This window comes from Cryptomeria japonica, chromosome 1 (genome assembly GCF_030272615.1).
Source record: "Cryptomeria japonica chromosome 1, Sugi_1.0, whole genome shotgun sequence".
Lineage (NCBI taxonomy): Eukaryota > Viridiplantae > Streptophyta > Pinopsida > Cupressales > Cupressaceae > Cryptomeria > Cryptomeria japonica.
This window is the reverse complement of record NC_081405.1, coordinates 244365147-244381199: the sequence shown is the minus strand read 5'-3', so window position 1 is coordinate 244381199 and position 16053 is coordinate 244365147. Positions and strand designations below refer to the sequence as shown.

The 16053-nt window shown below is 35.2% G+C and overlaps 1 protein-coding gene across 3 annotated transcripts in view; it reads right to left on the bottom strand.

Annotated features, from left to right (window-relative positions):
- Positions 1–11258, bottom strand: part of LOC131032348 (photosynthetic NDH subunit of lumenal location 1, chloroplastic) — a 109988-nt gene extending 98730 nt beyond the window's left edge. The window contains exons 1-2 of one of the 3 annotated variants that reach the window (XM_057963294.2): positions 11011–11258; positions 10766–10868 (exon numbers count right to left, since the gene is read on the bottom strand). In XM_057963294.2, coding sequence (XP_057819277.1) covers positions 10766–10868; positions 11011–11073 — 166 coding nt within the window. In that variant the 5' untranslated portion in view covers positions 11074–11258. The remainder of the gene's footprint in view (positions 1–10765; positions 10869–11010) is intronic. The other 2 variants (XM_057963292.2, XM_057963293.2) reach the window with 2 other exon arrangements.
- Positions 11259–16053: the final 4795 nt, after the last annotated feature.

Below are 16053 nucleotides of genomic sequence, written 5' to 3'. Positions count from 1 at the left end.
AGCACCAACAATCATTGATTTGTTCTAACCAGCAATGAGCAACGGCTCAGATTCAAAATTATAGAGAATTGTTAGCTGTGAAAATGTTGTTTGTGCATCTGGCCTTTAATCGTGATTCCCATTTGAAAAGATACATTTGATGAATGCAAATTTTGCATTTCAATCAACCATCATGGCTTAAACGGTCATGTCCAATTCAATAGGTAATGACATAAGTGATAAGCTTTTATTTTAGAATCAAATCAGATTTTTGGCATGTTTCCAATGCAGGATTGCCATTAATGCCAAGCAACTCATCCAACAACCAAATTGTAACTCTTGAGCATTGCAAAAGCGATTTAAATGACCTTGTTACAACTCCCAAAGAAGAAAATAATGCCCATATTGCATTTAGTATTTGCAGGCACCTTTCCTTTAGATTCATTCCCCAAGTCACTGATTTTGTGGCTCCTTGAGTGCATTCCAACTTAAGAGGCCATCAATGCAAGAAAAGATTAAATTGCAAAGGTATCTAGTAATGCCCTTTTTTGATTTCCCAAATCTGAATTGATAGGCTTAGTTGTCTTCATGTGATTGGTTGCACCAAAGACAAGGATTTCTTGCTTCTCATGGCACCTTTCCTTTAGATTCATTCCCCAAGTGGCTGATTTTGCAAGCGATTTCCTCCTTGAGTGCATTCCAACTTAAGAAACCATCAATGCCAAACATGATTAACTTGCAAAGGCATCTAGTAATGCCCTTTTTGATCGGCCAAAACTGATTTGACAGGCCCAATTGTCTTCATGTGATTGGTTGTACCAAAGACAAGGATTTCTTGCTTCTCATATGCCCTAATTTCCCCTAAGATCTAGTAGATGAACAAAATTGCTGAAACCAAGAGCAACAATTCCCAATTCCTAGTAAGGACAAAATTGTTTTGCCATGGGTTCTCGTGAAGTGAATGTGATTGAGGTAGTAAATGATGTTCCAATACAATTTGTTGCATAATTGTTGTGACCTAATCACACATCATTCCATTCCAAATGGGGAACTGTTGTGACCTTTTTCACACATCACCCCATTGCAAATGGGGACCCCCTTGTTTTTTGCTTTTTGTTAGGGTTTTGTTGTGGCATCGCAATTGCTAATCACCAATCTTTTTACAATGAGTTAGAGTTTTTGAGAAATCATCCCAACACAAATAGAGAATTTATGGTCAGATCAGTGTTTGAACATTGTCAAAGTGCTTAGAAGGTCTGAAGGACAAGGATCGCAATTGCTTTGGGTCATTTTTTGACAACTTTCTATTTTTTAGGAATTTTTGCTTTTTTGCTTTTTTCTAAATTTAGAAAGTTTTGTTTTTGGCACTTTGGGCACAATCAAGGAAGCAGCTTTTTTGGATTTTTTTTTGCTTTTTTCACTTTTTTCTTTTTTCTTTTTTCTGCTTTTTTGAAAGTAGAACCTGGGTTTTGTTCCTCAGGTCATTAGGTCTCTAAATGTAAAAAGTAGTGTAAAAAACCCTAATTAGGGTTTTGTTCCAGAAGATCATTCCTCAGGTCATTTGATCACTGCCCATGTCTTCAGAATTGAAAAATTGTCTTCAAGTACAAAAAGCAAGGTGAAAACCCTAATTAGGGTTTTGTTCCAGATAAACATGGTTGATCAAATATAAAGGTGACAATGGAAGTAGGCACATGGCTATCCAGATGAAAAATTCGCTCAAATTGGAAGACATGGAGTAAGAGGTTCAATCAAGCAAAGAGCAAACATGTCCAACATGCTGCCAAGTTTGCTTTGGCATGAAGTCTTCCAAGTTCGCTCAAGCAAAGGAGAAGTTGGCAAACAATTGGCAAACTCCTACCTTCAGTTAAGCAACCCATGGCAGAGGTTAATCAAACTCCTACCTTTGGTTAAGGAGAAAAGCTAAAGCAAACATGGCACATAGTCTTCCTAAGGTCCACCAAGTGAAGAGGAAAGATAGCTGACTTATGGCAAAGTCTGCCCTAGCTTGAAGGTGTGGAATGGCACATTAAACCCAAAATCCACCCAGCATGTTGGAAGAATGTCAAAGCATGCTCAAACTCTGCCCATGTCCAAGACACTCCAAACTCCGCCCAAGTATCAAACAAGATGGCAAGAAGGCTTCCAACTCCACCCAAGGCAAGCACAAGCTAGACTCCGCCCAAAGCAAGAATGTCAAAGCATCCTTCAAGTCCACCTAGGCTAAAGAGTAATTTGAAAGCAAGACATGGAATAAAGCATGCCAACTCCGCCTTGGCAAATTGAAGTCAAAGTTAGCCAACAAGGAGAAGGATAAAAGCCAATAAAGCAAGTAAAAAGCATGGTAAAGATTGTCCAAGACAAAGGTGGCATAAACATGTATGAAGTCCGCCATGTAGATAAACAAGACAAGGTTCGACCAAGCATATAAAACATGGCATAAAGCATGCCAACCCCACCTTGGAGAAATGGAAAAATAAACTTCAAATCTTCCATGACAGGACAAAGCAATGTCCAAGCACATTCAAACTCTACCCAACCAAGTATGGAAGCAAAACATGTCAAGACTTCCTTGAACTCCGCCCTAGCAAGGATATTATGGCTAAGACTTTCTCAAGTCTATCTTGGCATCAAATACTCAAGGTCCGCCAAGCATAAGCCCAAAACATGTGGAAAGGATGAAAGCATAGAAGAATGGAAAAGCATGTTAGAAGGATGTCCAAACACCTTCCAAGTCTACCTAGCCAAGGTTTGGACGTCCAAGCATACTTCAAGTCAGCCCAAGTTGGAAGACATGAAAGAGATGGCAAATAGACATTGAAGTTTGTCCAAGGAGATGAAGGGCATGGCAAGAAGGATATGTCAAGAATGAAGTAAAGTCCACCCAGCAACTAGTGGAATATGTCCAAACATCTTCGAAGTCTGCCTTAGACATGGCATGAAAATCAAGAGAAAAACATGGTAAAAGCTCAAGGATGGCATAAAGTTAGGATGGCATAGAACTCATGAAGTCCGCCTAGGAGAAGATGAAGGTGGCAAGATAGAAGTTGCTAAAGAAAAGTATGTCCAAACTCTTGCCTAAACATACTTCAAGGTCCGTCCGTTCAAGAAGAAAATAAAATTTGTCAAGATAAATTGCACAAAGTTTGCCAAGATGGATAAACATAAACATTCCAAGTTGACTAGGCATAAATGGAATATGTGAAGATGCCTAAGCAAGACATAAAAATTTGACTATGGCTCAAGGATAAGACATGAAGACAATCAACTTGCCATGCCGAAGAGAGAAAATGGCTAAAAGGAAAAACAAATTTGACAAAGTAGCACATGAAATCAAGGGTCAAACAAACGAACGGGTTGGAAAATAAAAGTTTGACACATGAAAAATGGTTGTGTGGAATTTTCCACAGCCAAAAGAATCAAATTTTGACTAAGTGTTGGAGAGGAAACAGGAAGAAAGAAGAAGAACAAAGAGGAAAACAAAAAGGAGAGGAATAAAATTCTTATCCAAAGGTGGAGTTTGTTCTATTTAGCACAAGCCGAATTCAGAATTGAGGGCAGAACCACAAACAAATTTCATTCAGGCATAGAGATGGCCAAAACCTTGGCTAGGAGTTGAAGGATCTACATGAAGGTATCACAACATAAAATTGACTAGCCAATATTTGACAATGGGAAACACTTCATAGAAAAGTTCCGATTTCCTTCATTGTGGCAAAGGCACGGGGAAGTTCTTCTCCAAAATCAAGGCACAGACTTGGCAAAAATATGAAAAGAAATTCTGAATTTCTTGAAGGATTTCATCTCCTGAAGACAAGCTCCCAATCAAGATCAGATGGTGGCAAGAAGAGTATTCCAAACAAAATTCCATACTTAGACAATTTCTCGACACAATTTGGAGAATTCAAGAAGGACGTTCAGCAATCAAATTGTTCCAAGTCAACATGTCCAAGTTCAACGAACCTGACTTATCCAGAAACTTCTAGAAGGCACACTTCACAATGTAACAACCTTCTATTTTATTATTGGTTTATATTTAGCAAGAAGGACAAGTGTCCTCAAATGTAATTTTCTCATTGGTCAAGAGGTAGTTAGTTGTGCCAAACCCTAATTAGGGTTTTATTTTGTAATCTTGACCGTTGATTTGAAATCAATCCTGGCCATTGAACTGTAAATGGGGAGCCTATAAATTGAGCTCACCCCTCATTTGTAAATCATGGGAGCATGTTGCAAAACATTTTGAGATAAGTAAATTGTTGCTTACAACTGTCAAAGTAATAACTAATGCATTGTTCTTGATGGTGATTACCTCTCTTATTTTGGAGTTGGCATGGTTATTATCCCTCATCATAGTTTAGATTTTATTTCATGTATGTTAGAAGAATGCAAGATTTGATAAGTATTGATTTATGGTGAATTTCAGATCATACTTTTGATGAACAGATGATTTTTGTTCATTGTGTAAAGTTAGTCTAAGCTTACTTTGTGGAGGATTTAACTTCTACTTTGAGTAATATTGTTCAACTGTTGTTATTATTCATGAGTATGAAAATCATAAACACATCCCTTGAAGATTGCACTCACTTTGTGTAGTTGTCCTAAGCATGGCAAAGCAAAGTGTTGTTATTGAAGTCACCTAGTCAATACCGCCTCTTGAGTTCTTAGGAATAGATTAGAATTTCTAAACCTTATCTCCTTTTCAATTTTCTTTAAGTCCATGATCCAAACCCAAACGATAGATCTTCATTGTGAATTGAACAAGCCAAGCGTAAGTCCCCCTTGTATTTCAGCATACATAACTAAGGTAGCTATCCAACACAAAGTCGCCCATTCACACATATAAATCTTGGAGTCACCGTGTGGTCATTCTCACAATCTTGGCACACATAGAGATTTTGTTCAAGAGAGGATAGGGTATCCTTGGATATTTTATTCTAATATTCGGTAAATGATAAAATGCATACCAACAGGACCCCCTACCTTTTAGGTCCTCTCGGTCTTTTGGTTTTGGTTGTTGGGTCTTTTCGCAGCAGTCTTGTCAGTCCTCTTTGTTTGCAAGTGTTTGGGGCTCAATTTGATTGAATCTGCAGCTCGTTTGAGCAATTTTGGTTAAGTCTGGAACTTGTTTTGTCTGTTTTAGGGTTTTGACCTTCAAACTAGAATTTGAGGCCTTTCCTTTAGGGTTTTGGAAAAACTAAGTGTTGCATTAGAATCGGGACCCTTTAAGGAACTTGCACATGAAATTTGAGCGAATTCTGAGCAACTTTCTATTTTTAGAAAGTTCCTATTTTTTAGGGATTTCACTACTTCCCGGATTGGTCTAATTTTGCTGAAAATCAAACTTACTAATTTTAGTAAGTCTCCCTACATCCTATTTTGCCCTGGCTCTAACATTTTGAAGCATTTTCTATTTTTGGAAAGTCTCTTTGTGGCAATATCTTCGCAGGTAGGCAATGAAGGCTGAACATTCCTGATCATTTCTAAATCCAAAAATTCGAAAAGGCAAGCTATTGATCAAAAAAATGGCTAAGTGTATCCATTCCAGAAGTGGAAAACATTGGAAAAATCTTCTATGTCGGGCAAAAATCACTTCAACTCCCTAAAATGGCATCCTGGTTGTGGAAAGGTTTGAAATTGGCCCAAGTACGAAAAATGAGTAAAAGGTCAAAATTCCTTGACATAGGTGTTTTGGCGCCCAAGTGTAGAGAATGGCGCCAAAATGGAGAAGCCATGGAAAGTTAAGAAACTTCAAAATCCCTTCTCCATTATGCTTTAGCGCCCATGCATAGGGAAGGGCTCTAAATCAAGGTGGTCAAGGAAAACTTACAAAATGCTAAATTCCTTGTCAGGAGCAAAATGGCGCCCTAGTCTGGTGAAAAGCGCCAAAATGGAGAAGTTGTGGAAAATGCTCAAGAAATGAGAATTCCTTGCCCATGATGATTTTGTGCCCAAGCACAGAGAGGAGCACTGGAATGAGGAGGTGATGGAAAATGTGGAAATTTCAAAATTCCTCCACTAGGGTGTTTTAGGGCCCTAGTCTGGGTATGGGCACCAAAATGGATATGTCATGGAAAATCACACAAATGCAGAATTCCTTCACAAGGGTGATTTAGCACCCAAATGCAAAGAGGAGCGCCAAAATGACTAAGTCATGGAAAACTTGGAAATGTTGAAATTCCTTCCTTAGAGCAATTCAGCGCCCAAGTCCTAGATAGGGTGCCAAAATGAGGTGAGCATAAAAAAGATGAAAAACTCAAATTTCCTCAACTATGGCAATTTGGCGCCCAAGGGGAAGTTGTGGCGCCAAACAAGAGGGGGCAAGGAAAATTTGGCTAGGTTTGAATTCATCCATGTAGGTGGATTAGTGCCCAAGTTTGTGCTAAGGCACCAAGAGGTGGGTGGCTTGGAAAAGTTGAAAATTTTGAAATTCCTGACAATGTGAAAATAGTGCCTGAGAAAGAGTGAAGGGCGCCAAAAGGAGATAGACAAGGAAAAAATGTTCAAATTGAAAATTCCTTCACAAGCATGAAATAGCGCCCAAGATGGCTAGGGGGCACCAAAACCAAGAAGCCAAGGAAAACTGGCCAAAATCAAAGTTCCATGTTGCTGCTACAGTACTTATCTTCAAATCAGCTATTTCAGGAGCATCTTTGACCATCCTTTGGTGGCGATTTCAATTCAGAGGTAGATCTGAATATTTAAACAAGGTTTTGAAACTGATTTGTGGTTGTTGCCAACCTTACAATAGCTGTATGGCCCTCCATAATGCAGCGGAACATTCCTTGGCTACTGCCACACTCCTCCAAGCCCCATGGGCAGTTGTACCATTGGAGCATCAAACTTGGTGATTTGTATGATGATTTTAGTCTGATCTGGGCATTATCATTAATGCATTCTGATTTTTTGTCAATTGTTATCAATTTTAGTGATTTCTAGTGATTATTGTTTTGGTGGGATCAGCATTATAGGACTCTAATTGTTTATGATTCAGATCTGAATAGAATCAGCTTCCTTGGAGTTATCTTAATCATGCAAACGGGTTTGTAACTGTCATTATCAGCAATGCAATCTTGCTCAAATCTGGTTTATGTTGTATTTTGAAGATGTTTAACTGAGTTCCATTCAAGTTTACTTCCTTAGAGTTCCATTCTTGAATATTGTCGAGTTGAGAGTTAATTCGTCTATTTTCCAGTCATATATGCATCTACACTTGAAAATGTGAGTACTAACTTTGCATATTTGAGTAAATGATAAGGGTGATAAGTTGGCTCTCTCTTTCATATTGGACTAAAAACAGCTCTTTTCATTTGGGTTGGTGCCATTATGGGTGAGGTTGAAGTATTCAGCAAATCAAAATTTCGGTAACATGTTCTAGTGATTCATTTCAATTTTAAATCACTGTTTCAGATGTTGATTTATCAGAACAATAATAAATATTCAGAACGTCAGCATAATCTTAAAAAGGGAACACCACAATATTTCTTTTGTTATACCACTGAACTTGTGGGTGTGAAGAATCACACATTGTAATAGCATATAAAAGCATGAAATCTGATTTATAGCATCATAGGCATGCATTTATGTATGCATCACAGATAAAATAGAAGATAGAGATGGCATCCATAGCTGTAATACACATCAATTTTTAGTCTTATGCATGTTGATGTTGATAGCATTTTTTGTTGGATCAGCAAATAGGAAAATTCCAAACTTCATTGAAGAATTGCATATTGCAATATCCAAGCCAATTACAGATCAGTTGTCAACTGGGTAGTTCTACATACAAAAAGGATACCTTAGAAATATTGCAATCACTTGCTAAACATGCCTTAAATGATTAATGATATCAGTGATTGATTATTGTTATGAATTTTCAATCTGCTAGCTGAAAGTTGAATCATTTGTATTTTTGAATGATAGTAGTTATAATTCTTGAATGTGTATATAAAAACCCAAAAACCTCCATATACCCAAAATATCTGGATCTCCATTTCTTAATTTAAACAGGTCTTCATTTCTTGTAAAATAGATGCAATGTACAGTCAATTGGGGTGTTCTAAAATGGTACTCAACAAGTTTTTGCAGCAAAGACCTTCAAATTCAACTTTATGTAGGAAAAAAGATTCAGTACAAATACATATTTCAGTAAGTAATGATATGGGAGAAGCTGTTATTGCTGGTGTCAGCATGCGTAAGGAATTTTCTGGTGTTGGTCTGATGTGAAAAGTGTTACATAAAACAGAGTTAAACAGGAAATTTGAAGATCCTATAGGCAAGATACCAACTCCTGATGAATGAGCTGAAACTGATGTTCCACTAGCAGATTCAGAAATGATTAATGCAGATACTAAATTTGCGGTCAATGATGTTCTTAGTGACCTTTAAGTCCTTAAAAGATTGACTTTATGATTAAATAGCTACAATCTTGTTAGTAGAGTAGGGGTTTGAAAATAGTAGTGAGACTGATACGCGCTAGTACTGTTTGTAGAGAAATGGTACCAATAACCTATTCAAAGTGAAGTAATGCTAACAGAATCTTAAATGTAGCAAAAAGAAATAATGTTACACTCATAGTATAACAAGGCATTTTACTTGGGAATTCCCTTCAGAGGAAAAACACAGCAAAAACAGCACTAACCAACTGTATTAACTCAATTGTTCACAATACAATAAGATATTTTTCTACGTGCTTAATCCTAATCCATATACAAGTATTTATAGGCATGTTAATACAGGAAAATACAGGAAACTACCAAGCAATATTATGATACAATGGATATAAAATCATGGGCCAACAAAGCCACGATAAAAGCCCTGTTAGCATTTTATGCCCCTTTACAGCCCATTCGTAATAACAGAATCTGAGAGATTTTAAATGAGTTATCTTGCATGATTTTTACATTATTTGCCCCCTTTTCTTACTTCAGTCAGCTTCTCAGAAACAAAATTCCAAGATTGGCTAATTTGTTGAGTGGTCAGGGCTTTTCAATCAATCAAGAACCCCCTTAATCAGAGGTTACATGCCTACCGGGAACTTCTTTACTACTTGTCAGCGATTTCATAGGTACTAGGCACCTTTGGTTCCTAGTTCCTATGGAATCACCAATAGGATTCTCCCCATGACTAAGTCCCTAGGGCAAGGAAAGTGAGATTCCATAGGAACCAAGAACCATTGATTCCTGGTTCACATGGAACCCTCAACAAAGAAGAAGCAAAGGGCTCAAGTGGTAGAGAAAAGCTAAGGCGCGGTGGAGGCAGGAAGAACTAAATTCAAGGCTGACTATTGCAAAGGGTAAGAGGATAATTCCAAGTTTCTATACTTAACTCCCTCTACAGAGCCATTAATGCACAACCACTCTTGTAGCTACCCAAATCTCACACCGTGGGGACTTCATGACAGATTTTAATGCGTTTATGGTGCAATTTTTTCAGGGAAAGCAGTGCCCATGCTACATCCATTGCTGCAGACCTTCTTTCTATCATGCGGCCATGCCTGGCTGCATTTTTAGTGGATTTCACAGGAGATTTTATGCACTTTGTCCTCAAATTCATCAATGCTAGCACTAGTAGAGGTATTTGGAAGGTTTTCTACATTTGCAGATCCGATTGTTTCATGCAAACATGTCAGGGTTTTGTAGGGCAGTGGCTAGGGTTCTCTCCCTGCCACATCCTCTCTCTCTCTCTCTCTCTCTCTCTCTCTCTCTCTCTCTCTCTCTCACACACACACACACACATAAAACACATCTGGTTTATTTCTTTCAGAGACATGCAATTTTGCATCTCTAGTATTGTAAATAGGCTCCATGCCTCTGAACTAATAAAATCGCCTTTTTCTACTTCTCCTCACTTCTTTCACTGTGTAATCTGTGGATGAATGAATATTTACTATTCTTGCACATCTATATGTTCTGTTAAAATCATTTGCAGGGCTAACCGTGGATCAGTTTTCTTCCTTTTAGTGTAACCTTTTTGCATCAAAATCACACTCTGTGATCCATGATCAAGATGAGGATGAAAATGAAGTAAAATGTAGAACAAGTTCCTTAAAAATACAAAGAGTGGGTTGAAATGGAGTACAAGAGATCCAAGGGAGGACCTAGGGTCAATGAAACACAAGTACCCAAGGAAAAAAAGAAAAAGGGAAAAGGCAACAAATTCAAGAAAAGAAAGCATAGTGACAGCAGATACGGACAAAGCAAAAAAGAGAGCAAAAAAGCTATACATAGTTGTTACCAGAAGCTTTACAATTTATATCTGTAGCTGCCTAGAGCTGCTATTTCGTTGATTTCGGGCTGCAATTAGTATGATGTAACGGTTTTGAATTAAACTCAAACTTGAGGTGTATATACAGTTAAACATTCTACAGGATCATTCAGATATTTAAACCCCAAAAGACATGTCAAATGTAAATTTGAGTAAACTATGGCATCCAACGGGTGCAACCTACCCGGATACAAGCTCTTGAAGAATTTGAAGTAATAGGTAACCTTTGGTCATAGCATCTAAAATGAGGGTAGGCAATTTATTTATTTTTATTATATTTTAATGAAAGGGGAACAATTTATCAAACAAAAACATAAGCAGAGTCAAGACTCATAGCACCTCTCGTTAGAAAGCAATGATTTATGAAGTCCTAAACCAGAAAATATGGAACATAAAGCGCTACGTAATTGCAGCTGAATGGTTGAACATTCTGAAAAACGTAAACACATAGAGAGTGTTTACAAATTGGGTAGTAAGAATGGGAAACTAAGTATATTAATTGAAAAGGAAACAGCTAACTTACCATGTTTAAGAATTGAACCATTCTCTGTGTGTGCAGAAACAACAAGAAGGGATGGAATACATCTTTTGTAAGCAATGCCTGAGCTTCTACTGAGGTAAGTACCCTGGCAAACAACCAAGAATTTTGTAATCATAACTCCATTTAAATTTTAATGTTGAATAAGTATATGGATGTAATCAATTCTGTGAATTTAATGCTGAATAAACAAAAGGATATTACGGAATTCAGAGATATTGAAGAAGTACCTGGCAAGGAATGCATGAAGACCATTTTGTGGGTAATGCAGGTGAGTTTTGCAGGGTTACCATTTTTAAATACTTGTTATAGCAAAGCGAAAAATTAGTTTTATGATTGAATTGTAGAGCAGCATTGTCTTTGGCATCAATGCTTTGGCATCAGGAAGAAAAGAGAAAATTGTGGGCATGCTAACACCTTATCCTCTAAAGTTTACTGGCCTGCCTATCAACTCCCATTACATTCAATTTTTTTTTTCTTTTTAAACATTTATTCAAAGTTTAGCTTTATGGAAATTACCGTTGCTGGGAAATCGCCTCTTCTAGGAGTACAAGGGACAGAAAATCAAATGCAACTCCTTCAACCATTATACATATATAATAATAAAAAATGAGTTATTAATACTTGCCGTTAGGCAAATATTATTGTAATGAGTTTTTTTTTTTTTACAGTTAATTAGTTATTAAAAAATTTAATTTGAACCAATTACAAACAAGGTACAAAAATATTTTGCATAATTTATTGCTATAAATTAAGTTGTTAAAATAAGTTGTGTACATTCATATTCAACTTCGTTTATATTTTATGATCAAATCACTTATATTGTAAATGATTATTGCTAACAATGCGAATATTCATTTCTCGCGACTCTTCAGCCCTCTAATATACAACTCAAATTATTTAAGATTTCAATTACACTCAATTAAAAAATTAACAAAGGCAAGTACTCGCAACTATGTGGCACTTGTTTATATTTTATTATTCTTGTAGTTTGTTTTCTATGATCTCGTGAGGTCACAAATGAGAATTTCATCCCCATTTAAATCCTTGTATTGATAATATAAGATGAAAAATAGTTAAATTATTATTTTTATTTAGTCTTAATTTTAGAGAAAATTATATTTTGAATTAATTTATTAAATTACATTTGAGAGTTTTGAATCTTTGAATGATGTTAATTAATTATCATCTATTATTTATGTTATAAGATAAATAGTATTAACTAATTGTCATCTATTACATATATTATTGTATAATTAGTTTGTGCTTTTTATTATAGAATACAACTAATTATAAGGGTGAAAAATGTATTCATGTACTTTTATTTTTCATTTTACATCATTTTGTGTGGGTGTTCTAGGTATATTGCTCTAGCATGTGGTTATGACTATTTGGACACTCCCATTGACCCTAAATTCATGTTCCCAAATAGAAATAACATCTAAACTTTGCAAAGAATGTTTCCAAATCTCAAATTACAACTTTCTCTATTGTGTTCAAAATAGCAAGTACACAATAGACCCAAGTTGGGACTACAAGTGTGGTTTGATCAATTATTTAAAATCAAAATGTTATCATGGACCCAAGACATGACTCAATCATAACAAGGCATTATTCGCTCACTCTTGCAATAAAAAAAATTAAATTATACACCTAGGATAAGTATATAAGGGCACCATTCCTTGTTATTTCAAACATCAAACATCATTAAGAGAAAGACCAATCAACAACTACTACTTAGTCTCATTATCAAACATATTATTAGCATTAACCCTTGTATCAACAAAACAAAACCTTAGGTCTTTCAATAAATCCTAGCACTCATTATGTTACACTTCATTACATTAATGTTTCAAATGCTTAGTGTCATCAGAATTACACCATAGTTAGTTGTAATAGTTACTTGGTGTGTGTTCAAACTTTTTGCAAAATCATTGAATTAATTAATGGGGCTTTACTAAGGTAAAAGTTAGGAAGCTAGTCACATTCTTTCTTAGCATAATAATTCCAATGAATTTCCTCACACCATCGAAGCTTATATCTTTATAGGTACAAGAACAAGTGTGGATTTGATCAAAGTTCACATATAGTCACATATTTTATAAAAACAATCATCTAAGTTTGTTTATCTTGTAACCACTTTCAAATTTTGAGTAATAATCATTTGTTATAGTTTTCTCAATTTCCTCTCTAGCTTTAAGGTATGAATATAATTTAGTTTTTATTCATGTTTCAAAGTTAATCAAGTATGGAGTTATAGTTAAAGCCCTATTCACTAGGATAACTTATTTATTATTACTTATTTGTGTTTTTTTACTCTAGATATTTGTATAGTGTGGTTTTATTTTCTTATATAAATTGGTGAACTTGTTTGATCTTAAACACTCTCTAAAGTTTTACCTCAAAAATTTATCCATGTTACTATTTTAGATTTGATATTTATAATTGTTTTCATTATTCCTCGAGCAAATCTTATGTACATTGTTTAGTATTTGGATCCATCCTTGTGTACCTCTCATTGTTAGATCTTTATCTTGGATATCTTTTTCCCCTTTCTAATAAATCTTACTTCCTACTCCACTATGATTTATATTGATGACACCTCTTATGAGACCTATAATGGTGGCTTATATCATATTAGTTTAGCCATATATCCATTTGATACATCTAGAAATGATGATTTTACTCTACCTTGTTCAACTATTCATGATGTTGCTTGACCCAATGGTGATAATATCACTTAAGTAGCTAATGATAGTCCATCTGTATCCATTGGATCATGGTTTATTGATGATATATATAATTTTGTGAGAAGATTAGTGATACTCCTTTAATTGTGATTAGTTTGATGATTTATGTTTCATGATGATTTGTTTATGGTGCATGTATACTTTTAGAGCATTGATGATATAGTCATTTAGTAAAAATGAAGATGTAATGTTATACGTTAGATCATTTTTATATTCATATTAGGAGCATATATACGATGATATATTAATGAACACATATGGTGATACATCAAGATTGACTAAGAAAAATGATGGTTTGATTAATGTGATGCTTATTATACATCATTATCTACTTTATTGTTTCCTTTCGTAGATTAATTTATTTATGGCTCTAGAACATATTTTCCCTATAGTTCTTATTCTTCATTTTCTATTAGTCCTTACTTAGGAAAAATCATAGATTTTTTAGGCATCCTCATATTAGGCTACTTTTTAATATATCTCCTTCAGATAATTTTATGTTTTCCTATGATATTTTATCAAAGGTTTGCTTCCATTACTTAAATAACATGTTTTTTACAAATCTTTGTTGAACAGTTGGAATACTGAGAGGGGGGGTGCCAAACATCTCATCTTCTTATTATCTCCCCTTTGCCAGATATATCATATTCTCAATCTCTCCCAATTATAATTTTTCATTCTTTCCATGTTTTCCATCAAGGACAATGGATAACAAAAAGATATTTATACACATCTTCAGAAGAAGAAAAAAAGAAAGTCTTAGTTACCTCTCTACAGAAAAATCTCCTTAAATTTTTCTTTGATTTTCAGGAGAAAAGAGTTCCAAGAATTAAACCATATGTCATTTTTGTGCACTAACAATTAAATTGCATGGGTAGGTTAATGGTACTAATCAAATCATATGGGACCAAGAGGTTCAATTCTACCTTCTTTGCATCTTCCAGTAGAGGACTATAATTATCCATCCTAGTTTCAATAACCTCCTTAACAATCCAAAACTTCCTGCAAAAATCATCTCTCTATCTCTAGATCAAGGATAATTCAAACTGTACAGAGTTAATCTTCTTTCTCAATGCACCATCCTTGTCTTTGAAAATATTGAAGGACTCGACTAAGTTGTTCATTTCAGATTTAAGGGAGTCAATATTTTCCCTGTGATTTGTTGTGGCAGTAGGCCACTTAATGCAATACTTGTAGACATTGGCAATTACATGCATGCACTTCCTCATATCCTTAATACATCCATTCAACTTCTTTTGTGCAGCAACACACTTCCTACTCATTGCTCTCTGCACTTCATCTTCAATATTTGGTTTTCCTTTTTCAAAGGATTTAAGGGCTAATTGCTCACTCATTTGTTCAAATAGTTCTTCTAGGAGAAAATTCTCAACATAACCAAAAGCTATATCATTTTGGAACAAATAGATAGTTAAAGATTCTTTAATCCTGTCCTAATTAAATGATGGTTATGACAACCATGCATCTCCAATTTTCTTAATTCCATCAGGTTCCTCAAGTACCTTCAAAACTTTAACAACTTCAAAAGGATCTTCATCAAGAGAATCAGAGTGTTTCATCTACACTGCTTTTTCTACTACAATAACCATTTCCTTTTTCCTAACATCAACTTCAACATTCTCAATATCACCAATGTTGATAATATCAGCCTTATCTTTTCTAATTTTTTGCATTTATTCTTGCTATAGGGTCCTTCTGAAGCCACCTGTTCAACAACATCTAAACCAACAAGTTCTTTATAAGTCACAAACTTATCTTCAATTAAATCTACCTGAAGCCTAAAAAGTTCATTTGAGTACATATCACATTCCTCGTCACTGATTACATATCCAAATCCAAATAACCAGACCTTTTGGGGCAACACAGCTTCCATAAAGCAATGATCAGTATCTACCAAGAAAGTAATGGTATCTCTATAATTCTCAACACATCTTTTTGAGATTCTATATCTCAAAATTAAGTTCTTCTATAGTTCATGAAAGTATTCCTTGCATACCTTGTCTCTATCATTTAGGTTGTCAAAATATCTTTTAATTTGCTTTCCAACTGGTAAGCTCAATCCCAAGAAACATTCCCCTTCAATGGTAATGAATTTAAAAAGTAGAAAGTTGGGCATACAATCAATGATCCAAAGAGACAGGGATATCCATCATTCTCAATTAATTCAATATTTCTCAACACTTGTTGTCTCAATAACTCACACAAATCATAGTTTATTCCTACCTTAGCCATTTGATAAGCAACATATACAACAATAGCCAAAGGAGAACCTTCTTTGTTTTGGAAGTAAATCTTATAAGTAATGCCCATAGCAACATATCTTACGAGAGGGTCTAAAATGGTGTCAATTCATAAATCTCTCTTATCTCCAATTACACCTGTCAAAGCTTCAACCTCTTTTTTCCTTACTAATTTCTTCGTAGGTACGGTTCCATCCAAACAAAGACCGATAATCACCTTCAAAGATTCCTTAGTAATTTGATATGGTTTGTCTAGCCAAACATG